The sequence below is a fragment of the Saimiri boliviensis genome, chromosome 2, assembly GCF_048565385.1.
Source record: "Saimiri boliviensis isolate mSaiBol1 chromosome 2, mSaiBol1.pri, whole genome shotgun sequence".
NCBI classification, from domain to species: domain Eukaryota; kingdom Metazoa; phylum Chordata; class Mammalia; order Primates; family Cebidae; genus Saimiri; species Saimiri boliviensis.
This window is the reverse complement of record NC_133450.1, coordinates 60,278,545-60,298,310: the sequence shown is the minus strand read 5'-3', so window position 1 is coordinate 60,298,310 and position 19,766 is coordinate 60,278,545. Positions and strand designations below refer to the sequence as shown.

The window sequence follows — 19,766 nt, the reverse complement described above, 5'->3', positions numbered from 1 at the left end:
AATTAGTTAAATAAAATACAATTTTAGCATAACCACGATACCATTAACATACTTAAAGAAACAATTTTTTAAGTATGTTAATGGTATCGTGGTTATGCTAAAATAAGAGTCCTCATCTTTTAGAGATATGTAGTGAAATATTTATAAATGCAGTAACATTGTATATGTCATTTACTTTAAAATAATACCAGAGAGTGGGGGTATATGCATGAGACTGTGGATGAAATATGATTGGCCAAGGGTTGATGTTTTCAGGGGCAAGTGATGTGTACATGTAGAGCTCATTCTGTATGCTTTTGTATGTGTCCAAAATTCTCCATAATAAGCTTTTCAAAAAGTATTTAGGCTTTTAAGATGCTTTAAATTTTATATAAAGTGAAGAAGTATTTGAGTATACGTTTAATTTTTAATGCTTCAAAGAATAAGCTCTCTATTCCCAAGGGTCTCCAGGAAACACAGAATAAAAACTAAATGCATGTTAACAATAAAATTCTTGCAATTTCCTCTCAATTCCATAATGTCACACAATATGTTGATTACAACCTCCATGTTTGCTTATTCTGTTCTACCAGGCTAGAATGTCCTCTTCTTCCTCCTATCAGAACCTTATTGGTTCATATACTTCAATTCTCCAGTATTCCTTAAAATCTTGTGAAATTTATTCAACCCTAGAAGAATCTCTCCCTTCTGTGACTTGCAATGGAAATGTCCTACTATTTCATTTAACAGAACATAGTAACATATGTTCATTTTGAGTAAATATTTTTTTCTCTCCAGTTAATTATAACCTATTTGAAGGCAGCAATTGCATCATATCTTCTGTCAATTCTATTTTTCACACAAGTCTGCACAGTCCTTAGTACATAGTAGGCTCTTAATAAATTCACATAAAATTGAAAATAGCTATTTGGTTAATGATTACTACTAACTATGATTGTTGTTATATAAATGATTGTGCTAATGATAGCACAAATAAAACAACTATATTAGTACTATAACATACTAATAAAAATAAACTATTATGATTGTGTGAATAAAATTGCTGTTAGGCACAGTATTTGCCTTTTGTAGCCTGACATATGATATAATGCTAGAGCTTAAAGGTTCAAAAAAATCAGAGATACTCTATTTATAAATCCAGACACTGAATGTGGTTGTAATTTGCACAGTTTAGTTGAACACAGACAAAGACTGTTAAACTCCAAAGCAGGTGAGATTCTTTTACTGTTTTAACCTGCCTTTAACTTGGTTGCAGTGATGTGCAATAAACATGTCAAGCATATCCAAATCAGGAAAATCATGCTGAAGTACCAGTTTTGCTTTGGCAGTATTTCTGAGGGAAGTGAGAATAGAGGAAGTGGTCCAGTAGTAAAGTAAAAGGCCCAGCTATCAGGAGGATTAGGTAATATTTATGCCTCTGTCAAAGGCCCTAATATAACCCAGGGCATGTTAGTTTTCTCTCTATTTCAGTTTTCCCATCTCCAAAAAGGGATAATGCCTTACAACGATGCTGAAGGAATTAAATAAGATAACATGCATATGTACTGAACTCCAAGATATAAGATAGAAGGAATTAGAAATATAGCTTTAAAAATTATACCTGTATTTTCTGGGGTAAAAATTTTTTTAACACAGAATATTGAAGGAAATGTTATATTTTGAATCCGTGCCCTTTGGAAAAACATGTTTTTCATAGGTTAGATGAAAATTATTAGATTTCTATCTCTCGGTATATTTTTGAACATTAAAATGTTGCTATGTGAATAAACAACTCCTGAAAACAAACTGCTAATCAAAAAGGGCCAAATCTAAGTTCAAGCATGTCATTTTGACAAAATATTTTTTTAAATGCCTCACAAGGAAAAAAACCAACCATCTTAACTACAGTGAAAACTGGCTCTTAAAGAAAAATCAAATTCCATATCGTGTTCAGAAAATATTCCATTTAAAGCCTAAAATGTATTAATAGAATCTCAAAAAAGAGGTAATGCAAACAATAAAACTTAACATAAAGATTATAACAATAATGGGTTATCTTTCTTAAATACCTAAGTGTGCCCAAGGGCTGTGTAAAGCATCATACATGCATTAATTGATTTGGTTATTCTAAAACGATATGAGGCAGGTATAATTACAATTCTTATTTTGCAGGTCAGGAAATTGAGGCTTTGAGAGGTTAATTACCTGTCTATGGTCATTCAGCTAGAAAGTCAGAACCTGCACCATCTGTCTTACTGCAGTGTTAGCTCTGAATTAAATGGCTATCATACAAAAGAATAAATGGAAAACAAAACTTTTATAAATGAAAAGGTGAATGAAAACCTAATGAAAGTAGATTTAGAAATATATGACGTTTTCTTCATTATTAATTATAATTTAAGTCAACCGTGTGTCCAACTTTCTAGGACAAAATTCTCAATTCTCTCCTTGATATATTTTTTTCAAAATTTTTTATTTTTTATAGTTTAGAACAGCTAACCAAGCTTGATAGGAGAAGTAAACTTTCCGTGGGTTAAAATAAATGAAAATCTTTTATCAGACTAAGATAAATGAAAATCTTGATCAGATTAACATTGAAAGAAACTAAAAATTTAGGCTTTTGAACTTCTTGGTTGCTTCACATAGTAACTGAATATTGCTTAGTTGTTATTCAGTCAGAACCAGGAAGTTTTAGAAGCTATTTGGTGGATAACTGGAACTATATTAACAGTTCTAAGACTAAAGAGAATAAGACATACTGGACAACAACATTTAAAACTTGACAACTAAACAGAATAGTAAATTAAACCTTAATAAATTCAGAAGTTTCATAAATATCATACATTTGGAATAGTCAGTGGGGCACAGTATGTTTTTATACTGACCTGAGTTTATAAAATAATTCTTTTGAAATTATGGGGAAAACACTCAGTCAAGTCTATTTTGACCCTTGCAAACTTTTGGAAATCATTTAAACTTTAGAGGACTGGTTCATGATTTAAAGAATGGAAACTCTAGCTACCTCACATATAATTGAATCTGGAATATTTACACATTTAAATGCCTAACTATAGGTAAACATTTATCCTTTTGGGAGAGGGCCAGGTGGAAGGGCCTCATGGCAAAATAACAATGTGAAGTCCCGGATATCTGACTGCACTGCCAGTGCCACCCAGTCTTAAAAATACTGCTAGATCATCATCATCATCCTCAGTCAATATTTACTAAGCTTTTTATGACAGCAGTGGCATTAGAAAGTTTATAGAAATCAAAACTAGCTTAAAGATTTCAGTTTATTAGATCTTGTACTGTATGTTTAACATTTATTGTTTTTGCAATTAATGAATCAGAACGTTCCTGAACAAAGATCTTCAATTATTAGCTATTATTTTCATTTGCCAAGAATTTTTAATTAGTTTAGATTCAACAAAAACTTTAATTCATTTATTAATATATGTGTCATGCAAAGAAAAAGAAAACATTTATAATTAAAATATACTAAATAAACCTAAGTACACTTAGTGAAATTTATTGAAATATGAAGGAATTTTCTCCTCTCATTATCATTTGTGACTATAGGTAATGTTCACAGGACTGAATTATTTTAAAAAGGCATCCTCTTCATCTCTATCCAGTCATAGGACCCTTCTTCTATATCAAGTGGAAGAAGAATATTAAGTTAATAGCTCTTTTAAAGTTGGTAACATTTTTTTAACATTTTATCTTACTTTTAAAAAGTGCTTCAACTTTTTAACATTTTAACATTTTCAACATTTTATTTTACTTTTGAAAAGTGCCATGTAAAATACCTTCGAAAACAGAAATATTTGGCAAGCATAAAATGTAAGTAAAGTTATCATTTGGTATGTATATTTTTCATAATACAGGTGAATAAAATCTACTTTGGAATTTAATTCACTTATGAATCCTGCCTTTTGTAAAGCACAACATTAATAAAATCCATTTTAAAAGATGAACCATATTGTCATAAATATATGCATACCAAAACATAGATCAGTTTTTCATTATGAATTCTAAGCATTAAGCTTAATTTGTGCAGGATACCACACATGAGTCTTTTCAAAACTTACAAACCCATTGATATAATATAAAAAAGTAATTCATGTACATAACATTCTTTAAAATTCAAACACTTACTAGGGCACGAAATAAAAGTTAAAATGTCCCCTTCTCTAACTTACCATGCATATAAGAAATCTGACTGCTAGACTCAGACTCACTTCCCAGACAACCTGCTGTTAAGTATCACAATGTTTATGCATATATATTTGTATATAAATACATACTCATTCACTGTCATTAGAAAAATGCAACTCAAAACCACAGTCAGATACCATCTCACACCAGTTAGAACAGTGATCATTAAAAAGTCAGGAAACAACAGATGCTGGTGAGGCTGAGAAGAAATAGGAACACTTTTACACTGTTGGTGGGAATGTAAATTAGTTCAACCATTGTGGAAGATAGTGTGGCAATTCCTAAAGGATCTAGAACCAGAAATATCATTTGACCCAGCAATCCCATTATGGGGTATATACCCAAAGGATTATAAATCCTTCTACTATAAAAACATATGAACATATATGTTTACTGCAGCATTATTTACAATAGCAAAGATCTGGGACAAACCCAAATGCCCATCAATGATAGCCTGGATAAAGAAAATGAAACATATACACCATGGAATACTATGCAGCCCTATAAAGAAGAATGAGTTTGGGGCTGGGCATGGTGGCTCATGCCTGGAATCCCAGCACTTTGAGAGGCCGAGGTGGGTGGATCACCTGAGGTAAAGAGAACAGCCTGACCAACATGGTGAAACCCCATCTCTGCTACAAATACAAAAATTAGCAGGGCGTGATGGCAGGCATCTGTAATCCCAGCTACCTGGGAGGCTAAGGCAGGAGAATCGCATGAACCTGAGAGGCAGAGGTTGCAGTGAGCCAAGATCTTGCCACTGCACTCCAGCCTGGGCAACACACTGAGACTTGGTCTTAAAACAACAAACAAACAACAAAAAAGAATGAGTTCATATCCTCTGCAGGGACATGGATGAAGCTGGAAACCATCATTCTCAGCAAACTGACACAGGAACAGAAAACCAAATACTGCATGTTCTCACTTATAAGTGGAAGTTGTACAATGGGAACACACGGACACAGAGTGGGGGACATTACACACTGGGGCCTGTTGGGGGTTGGGGAGCAATGAGAGGGATAGCATTAGGAGAAATACCTAATGTAGATGATGGGCTGATGGGTGCAGCAAACCACCATGGCACATATATGCCTATGTAATAAATTGGCACATTCTGCAAATGTATCCCAGAACTTAAAGTATAATTAAAAAAAAAAATTAGCCAGGTTAGTTGCATGTGGCTATAGTCCTAGCTGCTCAGGAGGCTGAGGTAGGAGGATCACTTGAGTAAGGGAGTTTGAGGCTACAGTGAACTATGATTGTGCCACTGCACTCCAGCCAAGGCAACAGAGTGAGAACCTGACTCAAAAATAAAAACTTTTAAAAAGTGAACATCAACCCTTCACTGGTTTTCCAGTGGGATGGCTTGCCCTGAGATTTTCAGACTTGTCAGGTCCCACAATTGTTTGAGCCAACTTCTTAAAACCAATCTCTTACCCTATTTATATACAGTCTATTGGTTTTCTTTCTCTGAAGAACCCTGAATAATAAACATCTCATACTATAATCTTAAGGGTCCCAAATTGCCAGATCTCCTGGATCTCATTTTGGCAATAAATTTAATATTTTTTTCCCAATGACATGCAGACAAAACAAAGCATCCCTGGAAAATATTTTATTTTTTCACTCTAAGAAATAATGCTGCAATGCATAATGGATAATGATACTGTTTCCTAAGTTTTTTTTTTTTAATTCTAAATTTGAAGGAAGATACAATAAAAAAATGTTTCTGATGATAGTTTTGAAATATGAACAATAGAAAAGAAATTCTGTTGGTAGGTGATATATTTGCTTTATTTTATGGAGACCCTATTTTTGACCCACATTCCTATAAATGACTTACCTACATGCTAGATTAGGTTCATGTCATCTCAAATCATTCATTCATTCACACATGTATTAATGAGTTCTTATAGGCATTGCACACACACACACACACACACACACACACAATTGTGCAGGAGACACTTTAAATCTGGAGAAACTTTCAATCTAGTGTTAAATTTTATTCTTCATTCACTTGTTGACATATATTTACTGAAGTGCTGCTGTACATAAGAACAGAAGGGGAATTAGTGCTGCTATGCATAAAGTATACATAAGTATACTTTATAAGGGGAATAAGTGCTGCTATACATATAAGGGGAATATGTAGTCATGCTACATATATACTATAGAAGGGGAATAAGTGCTGCTATACATAAAGAACAGAAGGGGAATTAGTGCTGCTATACATATAGTGCTGCTATACATAAAGAACTAGTAGGGGAATTAAGACACATATCCATAGAACTATTGGACAAGAGAGCATGAGGTATGTATTGTGAGAGAGCACTGTGAATAACTATGGTAGGAATTTTACAGAGTGAGATCACTTATAATGGGCAAGATTAGAAAAGGATTAATAGAATAGTTGTTATTTAAATTATGATGTGAAGGCTCAATAAGAATGGGATAGGCAGAGATGTACTACTCCAGGAGGAAAAGATGACATATGAGAAGGCACTGAAATGGGAAACTGTTGGGTGTGTTCATGAAATACTGAACAATATAGTTTGGAAGTGCACATAATAGTCAATTCAGTGTAACAAATATTTGTTGAGCACTTACTATGTGTGAAACAGTATACCAGTGACACAAATATGAAGGAAACTGGGAAGCAAAAAGATGATTAGTGAAATATTAAATTAGAAACAGAAATGGCAGCAATATCAAGAAAGTTCATGAATATTAAGGAGTTTGGACTTTATTAATATATGTAATATGGTATTGTTAAATACTGTTGACGGCTGAATGAAAGGGTGAAAATAAAGTTTCAGGATTCTTAAGAGAGGCAAAGATGGAAGACAAGTAAATAAAGTGGCCAGAAAAGACTGGGCATGAAATTATTCAGGTGTAGTCCAAGTGGTAAAAGTTAAAAGTGACAATGATTGCAAGGAAACACCTAGCAAAATTTGTTTATAAGTTAAATTTAAGAAAGGTATGAATCAAAGATTACCTATATAGGAGGCAACTGGCATCTCCGGATGTATAATAATAGTGATTCTGATTGCCAAGACCAAGGGAAACACTGCACTTTTTTAATCTAACAAAATATAAAATTACATTTTTCTCAAACTAATAGAAACAATGTTCAGGAACATCAAATTCCAAAATATTAAATGCTCTTAAAAGCAGGTTGAGTCACTTTGTAGAATAACAATTAGCAGTTGAGAGCTATATATGTTGAAATTTAGTTTTGTTCTTACAACCTACTGTGTTGAATAAGGCACAGAAAATTGTGAAAACTGATAATGTAAAAAAATGTCTTTCTAGATAGAAATCTATAGAAGATATAAATTTACTTTAATAGCCAATAGCCTTTTTACTAATGTAATTGTCTTAGGTCTCAAAAAGGCAAAAATTTGTAAGTGGTTTTATAATTTACATTTATTAATGTATTTCCTTTGCACAGTGCTTTGTAATTTTCAAAAACATTAAAGTATACATATCATTGATTTTCATATTAAGCAGGTGAGATATTATTGCTGTTTATAGGTGAGGCAATCGACATTCAGAACTTAAGTAACTTAGTAAATGCTATATTCTATAAGTTTAGAGGAAGCAGATACAACTGCTTAATAAATATAGTCCAAAATGTATACTATAAAAAACTCTGTTTTATTTTGTTTTGCATTCCAGAGCCACCAATACATATATATAGTGACTCGAATAGTGAAGCCACCTGTGCATTTTTAAATTTAAAGGCCCTGAAAATAGATACAACTTAATGGCATACAAATAATTTCTGACTCTAAATGTTACTAAATAAAAATTTAATCTATGCCATATAAAGGGGTAACAAATTTCATAAAATGTCAGAAGTAGGAAAAGCTTCTCACATAAAAATTAAAGAAACTGAAACCTAGAAAAGTTGAAACTTGTCTACAGTAATAAAAAAAAATCTGATTAATGTCAAAGATGAAAATGTAATTCAAGTTTTCTTGTGTTCTTTTTAATCACAGCTTTTACATTATGGTATCATAATGTAGCTCCATAGACAGCTAATCATTAGGGAATAGAGATGTGACAAAAATTTTATGTCACTGGGTAGGTCAATTGACACCACTGACTAGAATATACAATTAATGAGGTCAGGATCAAGTGTTCAACCCCACTCTTGATGAGGATTTGCAATGAGAAAAATACTGCTTCATGGCTAAAGTTTGCATGCTATAATCAGTGACTGCCTTACCAATTCATAGTTCTCATCAAGAAAGCATATGGTTCAATAAAAAACAATCACTACCATAAAAAATATTAGAAACAAAACACGAATTCTAGTGATAGCAGTATTTCTGATTGTTAAGGATAGTATACACACAGATGAAAAAGAGCACATAAAAAGAAAAGGGCCCATACTGAATAAAAGATACTAATGTAGAAAAAAATAAAGAATTTCACTTTCTTTTTGAGTATATTTCATCTGGCCTCTATCTTTATGGTTTCTATGACTTTTAAACGTATACCACAAACCCAGTAAGTAGGGTTCATGTTTAGCCTACTTTTGACTATGTCAAACCCATAAGTATTTCATATAATCATTGTCAAAAAATACTAGCACAATCACAGGAAACAAACTACATTAAAAAGTGAAGCATTCTATTCAACATTTTTGTTCTACAATGCGGATTTTACCATATTCTGAATGGCATTATGAATTCACACATGGAATCACACAAAATACGACAAAAATTTAAAACACATTGACTGCTATTAATTATAATATGTATAATAAATCCTATACTACTGTTACCAAAAACAAGATCTAATTCTTGTCTAAATACTTTAATCTACACTTTCTTTCAGTGAAAGGAAATATAAGGAAGCTCTATAAAATCAGCAAACATTGAAACAGGCATTCCCTCGATTAGAAAAGAGTTTGTTATTATTATGCCTCCTGAACTTAGGAATGCAGCACTACAGGTTTACAACAACAGGAAAAAAATCATTACTAAATACAAATCTAATCCCTACAAGTTTAAGATTCTTTCTTGATGAAACTGTCTAGATTTAGATTAACGAAGCTGTTGCAAATGAATTTAGCATTTTCTAAGGCAATAAAGTGGTATTAATACTTTATTAATAGCACTTTCACAATAGGTGAAATTTATTTTAAATCTTGTTATTGTTATTCCTCTCCAGCTATCTTATCTGCTTTACCTCAAAAGAGCTATTAGTTACAGTGTAAGTTTAATATCTCTACCCTCCCATCTCACTGGTCACTGCTCCTAGCTGCCAAAAGAAACAAAAGGCCAACTTTCATTTTCTTAGCACTCAAAATATTCTAAAACTCGAAGGAAACAGAGTAAAGAAACTCAGAAACCTTTATTTCCATACTTCCATTTTCCTTATTTCTATATAAAGGAATGGAATTCTTTTACTAGTAGTAGCTTTTATACTAAACCAGAAAAAAAATGATTTTTTTAAAGGCCACTATCGCTAGTTAGTAAAGAAGAAAAAAAAAAAAAAAAAACTGGGAAGACAGAGGCTCACCCTGCTGCCTAGGCTGGAGTATGGTGGTGTGATCTCCACTTACGGCAACCTCTGCCTCTTGGGCTCAAGTGATCCTCCCACCTCAGCCTCCTGAGTAGCTGGGATTACAGGTACATGCCACCATGCCCTGCTAATTTTTGTATTTTTTTGTAGAGATGGGGTTTGGTTGTGTTGTCCAGGCTGGTCTTGAACTCCTGGACTCAAGTGATCTACTGGGCTCCCAAAGCACTGGGATTACAGGTGTGAGCCACCATGTCCGGCCACTAACTAGTAAAATTAAAGGAAACATAGGATGAAAGTCATCATCATATTTTAATCTGTCCCTAAAACGAAGAACTGATCATACATCCTCCATTGTTTTGGCTGCTAGAGGGCTGACAGTCAGACTTGAAGTTTTCTCTTTGCTGCTTCACAGTATATACAGGCAGACTGTATTCTGACTCGCTCCTGGCTCTAGCTACCTATGCTAACCTTATATTTTTCTGGCCTCATTTTTTTCTTAAGTATTGGTAAATAACTTTCTCTAATATGACAATATACATGTATAAATGTATATGCAAATGTAAGCTGACTTGGATAGCTGAAAGTATTGCTTGTCAAACATAATCCATTATCTACTAGTTCTATCCATCTATTTAATGTATCCGAAAATTACAGAATAAGTTTTAGGTTCCTTCACATAAAATGGAACCTTTTCATTTCCTCTTAACACAGGAAAATTAGTAGGAAAACCCAGTATCTCTATGAATTAGTTGTGTTTCACAAACAGATTTCTAAGCACTATTTATTAGATGTGTAAGAAATATTATTTACTTACATTTAAATCAAATTAAAGTAGACATTAAGCTTCCAGGAAACAGCTTGTTTTTTTGTTTTTGGTTTTTTTGTTTTTTTTTTTTTTTTTTGGTAATTTACTCTCCCTTCCTAGAGCTGTACATTCCAGGAATCTTATCCTAATTTTAAAAAATGCGTGGTGAAATAACAACATAAAATTTACTATTTTAACCATTTTAACTGTACAGCTTAGTGGCAGTAAGTTCACTGACAATACTGTACAATTATCACCATTATGCATTTCCACAACTTTACATCATCCCAAGTAGCAACTGTGTGTATCATATAACTCCTCACACTTAAAAATCCCTATTCCCCTTTCTCCAACTCCTGGCAATCTCTATTTTATTTTCTGTCTCTATGAATTTGGCTATTTTAAGTACCTCATATAAGTGGAATCATACAATCTTTGTTTTTCTTGTTTGGTTTATTTCACTTCGCGTAATGTTTTTAGGTTTGTCCATGTTGCAGCATGTATCAGAATTTCCTTTCCTTTTGAATAATGACTAGTGGGATAATATTCCATTCTCTGTATATACTTGGTTTAGTTATTCATCTGCTGATGGATACTTGGGTGGTTTCCACCTTTTGGTTAATGTGAAAAATGCTTTCACGAACACTGGTGTGCAGTAACTGCTTGTCCTTACTTTCAATTATTTTGGGTATATATCTAGGAGTGGACTTGCTAGGTCACATGGAAATTCCATGTTTGATCTTTGATGAACCACCAAGTTTTCTGCCATTGTGGCTGCATCATTTTACATTCCCATCAATGATGCAGGACAGTTCTCTGTAGCTTTTTGTTTTAGGAGAAACATGGATCTCCCTGGAAGATGCAACTTCCCTTACATTTTTGAGTGGATACAAAACATTCTTCCATGTATCACACATTGTGCAGGTTTCTTCTTTTGAAATATCTAGCGATGTGCCACTCTTCATTCAAAATGCAGGATTTACCTATTTTTGGGTCATGCTGAGAACTGAGTGCTTCAGTTTATTTAAGCATTTCACTTACATAGTAACATTCCACTTTCTGACTTCAATTTCCTGTCTTTTCAGCTCTTGAATATTATATTTATATATATATATATATATTTTAAAAATTGTACTTTAGGTTCTAGGGTACACGTGCAGATAATGAAGGATTGCTGCATAGTTACTTATGTGGCAATGTGGTTTGCTGCCTCCATCCCCCTGCCACCTATATCTGGCATTTCCTCCCATGTTATACCTCCCCAACCTCCCCACCCCCTGCTGTCCCTCCCCTAGAGCCCCCTCAATGGACCCCAGTGTGTGATGGTCCTCTCCCTGTGACCATGTGTTCTCAATGTTCAACACCTGCTTATGAGTGAGAACATGCGGTGTTTGATTTTCTGTTCTTGTGTCAGTTTGCTGAGAATGATTGTTTCCAGATTCATCCATGTCCCTACAAAGGACATGAACTCACCATTTTTTATGGCTACATGGTATTCCATGGTGTATATGTGCCACATTATCCTTGTCTAGTCTATCATCAGTGAGCATTTGGGTTGGTTCTAGGTCTTTGCTATTGTAAAAAGTGCCTCAATGAACATAACTGTGAATGTCTTTATAATAGAACAATTTATAATACTTTGGGGATATACCCAGTAATGGGGTTGCTGGGTAAAATGCAATTTCTGTTTGCAGGTCCTTGAGGAATCACCACACTGTCTTCCACAATCGATGAACTAATTTACACTCCCACCAACAGTGTAAAAGTGTTCCTTTTTCTCCACATCCTCCCCAGCATCTGTTGTCTCCAGATTTTTTAATGATCACCATTCTAACTGGCGTAAGATGGTATCAAAATGTGGTTTTGATGTGCATTTCTCTAATGACCAGTGACGATGAACATTTTTTCATGTTTGTTGGCCTCACGTATGTCTACTTTTGAAAAGTGTCTGTTCGTATCCTTCACCTACTTTTGAATGGTTTTTTTTTTTTTCTTGTAAATCTGTTTTAGCTCTTTGTAGATTCTGGATATTAGACCTTTGTCAGTTGGGTAGATTGCAAAAACTCTTTCCCATTCTGTTGGTTGTTGGTTCACTCTAATGATTGTTTCTTTTGCTGTGCAGAAGCTCTTAAGTTTAATTAGATCCCATTTTCTATTTTGGCTTTTGTTGCCAATGCTTTTGGTGTTTTAGTCATGAAGTCCTTGCCTGTGCCTATGTCCTGAATGGTGTAGCCTAGGTTTTCTTCTAGGGTGTTTATGGTGTTAGCTCTTATGTTTAAATCTTTAATCCATCTGGAATTTATTTTAGTGGAAGGTTTCAGGAAGGGGTTCAGTTTCAGCTTCCTGCATAAGGCTAGGCAGTTTTCCCAACACCATTTATTAAACAGGGAATCCTTTCCCCATTTATTATTTTTGTGAGATTTGTCAAAGAACAGATGGTTGTACATGTTTGGGGTCACCTCCAAGGCATCTGTTCCATTCCATTGGTCTATATCTCTGTTTTGGTACCATACCATGCTGTTTTGATTACTGTAGCCTTGTAGTATAGTTTGAAGGTAGGTAGCATGATGCCTCCAGCTTTGTTCTTCTTGCTTAGGATTGTCTTGGCTATGCGGGCTCCTTTTTGGTTCCATATGAAGTTTAAGGTGGGTTTTCTTCACTTCTGTGAAGAGGGTCAATGGTAGGTTGATGCAGATAGCACTGAATATATATATTACTTAGGGCAGTTATGGACATTTTCACAATATTGATTCTTCCTAACCATGAGAATGGAATGTATTTCCATCTGTTTGTGTCCTCTCTTATTTCCTTGAGCAGTGGTTTGTAGTTATCCTTGAAAAGGTCCTTTACATCCTTTGTTAGTTGTATTCCTAGGTATTTTATTCCCTTTGTAGCAATTGTAAATGGAATTTGCTCTTGATTTGGCTCTCTGTTAGTCTGTTATTGGTGTATAGGAATGCTTGTAATTTTTGCACACTGATTTTCTATCCTGAGACTTTGCTAAAGTTGCTTATCAGTTTATGGAGGTTTTGGGTTGAGACAACGGGATCTTCTAAATATACAATCATGTCATGTGCAAATACAGAAAATTTGACTTCCTCCTTTCCTAATTAAATATGCTTTATTTCTTTTTCTTGTCTGATTGCTCTGGCTCCAACCTCCACTACTATACTGAATAGGAGGCATACTACACTGAATAGAGAGGGTATCCTCGTCTAGTGCCAGATTTCAAAGGGAATGCTTCCAGTTTTTTCCCATTCAGTATGATATTGGCTGTGGGTCTGTCATAAATAGCTTTTATTATTTTGAGATATGTTCCATTGATACCTAGTTTATTGAAAGTTTTGAGCATAAAGGGGTTGTGGAATTTTGTCGAAGGCCTTCTCTGCATCTATTGAGATAATCATGTGGTTTTTGTCTTTGGTTATGTTTATGTGGTGGATTACATTTATTGACTTGTGTATGTTGAACCAGACTTGAATCTGCAGGATGAAGCCATCTTGATTGTGATGGATAAGCTTTTTGATGTGCTGTTGCAATTGGTTTGCCAGTACTTTATTGAAAAGTACATTTTTGCATCTACATTCATCATGGATATTGGCCTGAAGTTTGCTTTTTTAGTTGTGTCTCTGCCAGGTTTTGGTATCAGTATGATGTTGGTCTCACAGAATTATTATCTTTTTATATTGTTTGGAATAGTTTCAGAAGGAGTGTTAGCAGGTCCTGTTTGTACGTCTGGTAGAATTCAGCTGTGAACCCATCTGGACCTGGGCTTTATTTTGATTGGTAGGCTATTAATTGCTGCCTCAACTTCAGCCCTTGTTATTGGTCTATTCAGGGTCTCACCCTTGGGAGGGTGCAAGTGTCTAGAAATTTATCAATTTCTTCCAGGTTTACTGGTTTATGTGAATAGAGTTGTTTGTGGTAATCTCTGATGGTAGTTTGTATTTCCATGTAATTGGTGGTGATATCCCTTTATCATTTTTTATTGCATCTATTTGATTCTTCTCTCTTTCTTTTTTATTAATCTGGCTAGTGGTCTATTTTGTTGATCTTTTCAAGAAACAAGCTCCTGGATTTATTAATTTTTTTGAAGGGATTTTTGTGTCTCTGTCCCTTTCAGTTCTTTTCTGATCTTATTTATTTCTTGTCTTCTGCTAGCTTTTGAGTTTTTGTAATCTTGCTCCTCTTTCTCTTTGAATTTTGATGATAGGGTGCCAATTTTAGATCTTTCCTTGCTTCTCATGTGGGCATTTATTGCTATAAATTTGTCTCTAGATATTGCTTTAAATGTGTCCCAGACATTCTGTTACATTTTGTCTTCCTTCTCATTGGTTTCATAGAACATCTTTATTTCTGCCTTCCTTTCATCGTTTATTCAGTTGACATTCAGGAGACAGATATTCAGTTTCCATGAAGTTGTGACGTTCTGAGTTAGTTTCTTTATCCTGAGTTCTAATTTGGTTTCACTGTGGTCTCAAAGACTGTTTGTTATGATTTCCCTTCTTTTGCATTTGCTGAGGAATGATTTACTTCCAATTATGTGGTCAATTTTAGACTAGGTGCAATGTGGTGCTGAGAAGAATGTATATTCTGTGGATTTGGGGTGGAGAGTTCTGTAAATGTCTATTAGGTTTGCTGGGTCCAGATCTGAGTTCAAGTCCTGGATATCCTTGTTAATTTTCTATCTTGTTGATCTAATACTAACAGTGGAGTGTTAAAGTCTCCCACTATTATTGTGTGGGAGTCTAAGTCTCTTTGTAGGTCATTAAGAACTTGCTTTATGTATCTCAGTGTTCCTGTATTGGGTGCAGAATATTTAGGATCATTACCTCTTCTTCTTGCATTGATCCTTTTACCATTATGTAATGGCCTTCTTTATCTCTTTTGAACTTTGCTGGTTTAAAGTCCATTTTATCAGAGACTAGGATTGCAACTCCTGCTTTTTTTTTTTTTTTTTTTCCTCCATTTACTTGGTAAATCTTCCTCCATCCCTTTATTTTGAGCCTATGTGTGTCCTTGCATGTGAGATGGGTTTCCTGAATACAGCACACGGATGGGTCTTGACTTTTTATCCAATTTGCCAGTTTTTGTCTTTTGACTGGGGCACTTAGCACATTTACATTTAAGGTTATTATTGTTGTGTGTGAATTTGAACCTGCCATTTTGATGCTAGCTGGTTGCTTTGCTCATTAGCTGACTTAGTTTCTTCATTGTGTTGATGCTCTTTACCATTTGGTACATTTTTGGAGTGGCTGGTTCTCACTGTTCCTTTCCACGTTTAGTGCTTCTTTCAGGAGCTCTTGTAAGGCATGCCTGGTGGTGATGAAATTGCTCAGTAATTGCTTGTCCATAAAGGATTTTATTTCTCCTTCCCTTATGAAGCTTAGTTTGACTGGATATAAAATGCTAGGTTGAAAGTTATTTTCTTTAACAATGTTGAATATTGGCCCCCACTCTCTTCCGGCTTGAAGGGTTTTTGCCGAGAGATCCACTGTGAGTCTGATGGGCTTCCCTTTTTAGGTAACGTGACATTTCTCTCTGGCTGCCCTTAGCATTTTTTTCTTCATTTCAACCCTGGTGAATCTGAAGATTATGTGCCTTGGGGTTGCTCTTTTTGAGGAATATCTCTGTGGTTTTATCCTTATTTGCTGGACTTGAATGTTGGCCTGCCTTGCTAGGTTGGGGAAGTTCTCCTGGATAATATCCTGAAGAGTGTTTTCCAGTTTGAATTCATTCTCTCTGTCACATTCAGGTACAACTATCAAATGTAGAATAGGTCTTTTCACATAATTCCACATTTCTTTGAAGCTTTGTTCATTTCTTTTCACTCTTTTATCACTAATCTTGCCTTCTCATTTTATTTCATTGAATTGATTTCAATATCTGTTATCCTTTCTTCTGTTTGGTCAATTTGGCTAATGAAACTTGTGTATGCTTTGTGAAGTTCTAGTGTTATGTTTTTCAGCTCCACTGAGTCACTTATATTCTTCTCTAAGTTGTTTATTCTTGTTAGCATTTTGTCTAACCTTTTCTCAAGGTTCTTAATTTCTTTGCATTGAGTTAGAACATGTTCTTTTAGCTCTGAGAAGTTTGTTATTATCCACCTTCTGAAGCCTATTTCTGTCAATTCATCAGACTCATTCTCCATCCAGCTTTGTTCCCTTGCTGGTGAGGAGTTGTGATCCCTTGGAGGAGAGGTGTTCTGGTTTTGGGTGTTTTCATCCTTTTTGTGCTGGTTTCTTCCCATCTTCATGGATATATCTACCCATGGTCTTTGTAGTTGGTGACTTTTAGATGGGGTCTCTGAGTGGACATCCTTTTTTTTGATGTTGAACCTATTTCTTTCTGTTTTTTAGTTTTCCTTCTAACAGTCAGGCCCCTCTGCTGCAGGACTGCTGGAGGTCCACTCCAGACCCTGCTTGCCTGGGAATCAACCATGGAGCTGCAGAACAGTAAGGGTTGCTGCCAGTTTCTTCTTCTGTTATCTTCATCCTGAAAGGGTACCAGATGTCAGTCTGAGCTCTCTGTTATGAGGTATCTCTTCGGATATATGGGGTTTGGGGAGCAGCCTGAGGAGACAGTCTGTCTCTTATAGCAGCTCAAGTGCTGTGCTGGGAACTCCACTGTTCTGTTCAAAGGTACTGGGCAGGTATGTTTAAGTCTGCTGCAGCAGAACTCATAACCTCCTCTTTTCCCAGGTGCTCTGTCCTGGGAAGGTGGGGCTTTATTTATAAGTTCCTGATGTGCTGCTGCCTTTTTTCAGAGATGCCCTGCCCAGCAAGCAGGTAGTCTAGTCACAGTCTGCCAGCAGAGGCATTGTTGAGCTGCCATAGTCTCTGCCCAGCTGCTGTGTAAACTTCCTTGTGGTTTTGTTTACAGAGGTACAGTTAGAACTGCCTCAGTAATGGAAGTCTGCCTTGGTAATAGTAGACTGCCTCGGTAATGGCAAACTGCCTTAGTAATGGTGGATTGCCTTGGTAATGGCTGATTGCTTCTGTAATGGCAGACTGCCTCTGTAATGGCAGATGCCCTGCCCCTAACTGAGCGGGTTCATCCAGGTCCAGCTACACTTGCTGCAAAACTCTCAGTCCAGAGTGTTTCAGATTGTTGGTCTTTTTGGGGGTGAGACTCACCAAGCCAGATCACCTGGCTTCCTATTTCAGCCCCCTCTTTTTCAGTTGAATGGGTGGCCCTGTCTCCTAAGCATTCCAGGCACCAATTGAAATGTCAGCCCAGATTTGTTTGTTTTTGTGAGGAAACCCGTGGAGCTGGCTGAAACAGCTGTGCTGGAAACTCACTGCACTTTTCATCCTGGGAATCTCCTGGTCTGTGAGCAGTAATCATTTGGAAATGTGGTGATCGCTCACCCTCTGCATTGTTCTCAGTGGGAACTGCACTCCAGAACTATTCCTATTCGGTCATCTTGGATCTCCCACTCCCCATCCCTCCCCACCCCCCCTTTTTTAAGACAAAGTTTCACTGTTGTTGCCCAGGCTGTAGTGCAATGCTGTGATCTCGACTAACTGCAACCTACACCTCCCAGGTTCAAGCAATTTTCTGCCTCAGCCTCCTAAGTTGCTGGAATTACAGGTGCCCCCCACCACACCTGGCTAAGTTTTTCTATTTTTAGTAGAAATGGTGTTTTGCCATGTTGGCCAGGCTCGTTTTGAACTCCTGACCTTGGGTGATCCACCCCTCTTGGCTTCCCAAAGTGCTGGTATTACAGGTATGAGCCACCATGCCCAGCCTATATATATATGTATTTTTTGAGACAGGCTCTCACTTTGTCACCCAGGCTATAGACAAATTTTCTTATTCTTAACTATATTTACTCTATGATCTCTTCAAGATCTATTGTTTCTTGATTCCTCCTTTTTTTCTCTGATATAGGTCCCTTCAACTTTTCTTCCTAACATATTTAGCTTAGACTATCATTCATCATCTTAACAATTCTTTTTAGTACCCTCAACCTCTTTGCTCTTTTCTTTTCTCCTCCAAATTTGTAATCCTAAATCATTGCAATTCATTCATTGCCTTCTGTGTTGCTGTATAGAAAGAGTTGAATGTATTAAATTACACAACTGTACAAATTTATGGCACTCATTACACCCAACTGAGTCCTCCAGATTGCTTGATTTTGTTCTCTTCCTCACCCTCTTCAGTTCTTTCTCCCATTTCCTTTAGTATCTAATCTCTGTCATTCCTTTCAAAGTATTCTTCCCTCTCATGTTCAGAAGCCCACACTGACCCCTACTTTATGGAAAACAAAACAAAAACAAACAAACAAACAAACAAACAAACAAACAAACAAACAAAAATTGAATTGTGGCCTCAGATTTACGAATACAACTATTCTTACCTCCTTTACTCCTGTCTCTGATTACAATTTGGCTAGCTTCTTGTTCAAGGTGAACTTTTCTGCAGATACTCTAAATCCTTTCTCTTCCTACCTCCTTTTGGATCCTGCTCTATAACAGTTCTTTCTATTGTCTTCTTCAAATTAGCCATAAATACACTCAAGTGTTTGCTATTTTTCAATAACAAAAATCCTTACCTACATTTCATCTCTTCTCAATTATCATTACCACTTTTCTTACTCAAGTTTCTTCAAGGATTACTCTATTGTCCAAGTTGCTATGCTTCTTTATTTCCTAATTACTCTTTAATTCACAGAAAACTGATGTCTATATATAATACTTCATTGAATAAACTCCTCTTGTGGAAGTCACTAATCGCCACTGAATTTCTAACGTAAAGATATCTTTGGTCCTTATCATAGTTAACCACTTAGTAACATTTGACTTTTTTTCCTTTGGGAAATCTTTGATTTCAGTGATATATTTTTTGGCTCTACTCGTACACCTTACTGGCCTTATATTTTAAAAGGAAATATGTCTAACATTGGTTGATCAATAACTATAAACCAAATACTGTGCTAAGAGCTGAACATATTTAACCCTATAAATAGGTACTATTACTTTCATTTTAAAGAAAGGAAAGGGGCTTGGTGAGGTTCATTTATACACAGCCACATATGGCATGGTTAACTGCAAATCCCAGTGGCTTTATTACATCATCAGAATTTTTTTTTTTTTTTAAGTAGCAGTGGGAAAAGTAGTTGTGAAGCATATCTTTAAACCAATATTTACTAATCTCTATTTAGAAGAGTTCATATAATCCTCTTAGACTTGTATAGATTTTAAAGAGTATTTGAAAGACAAGA

At 35.4% G+C, this 19,766-nt stretch overlaps 1 protein-coding gene across 17 annotated transcripts in view; it reads right to left on the bottom strand.

Moving 5' to 3' along the window:
• MIPOL1 (mirror-image polydactyly 1) overlaps positions 1 to 19,766 on the bottom strand; it is a 377,605-nt gene that overhangs the window by 139,059 nt on the left and 218,780 nt on the right. The window contains exon 12 of one of the 17 annotated variants that reach the window (XM_074393417.1): positions 13,040 to 17,035. The exons of the other annotated variants lie outside the window; for them this stretch is intronic. Within the exon in view, the coding sequence (XP_074249518.1) occupies positions 16,915 to 17,035 (121 nt within the window). The 3' untranslated portion in view covers positions 13,040 to 16,914. Of the gene's footprint in view, positions 1 to 13,039; positions 17,036 to 19,766 lie in introns of those variants that run through there. 17 annotated transcript variants of the gene reach the window in all.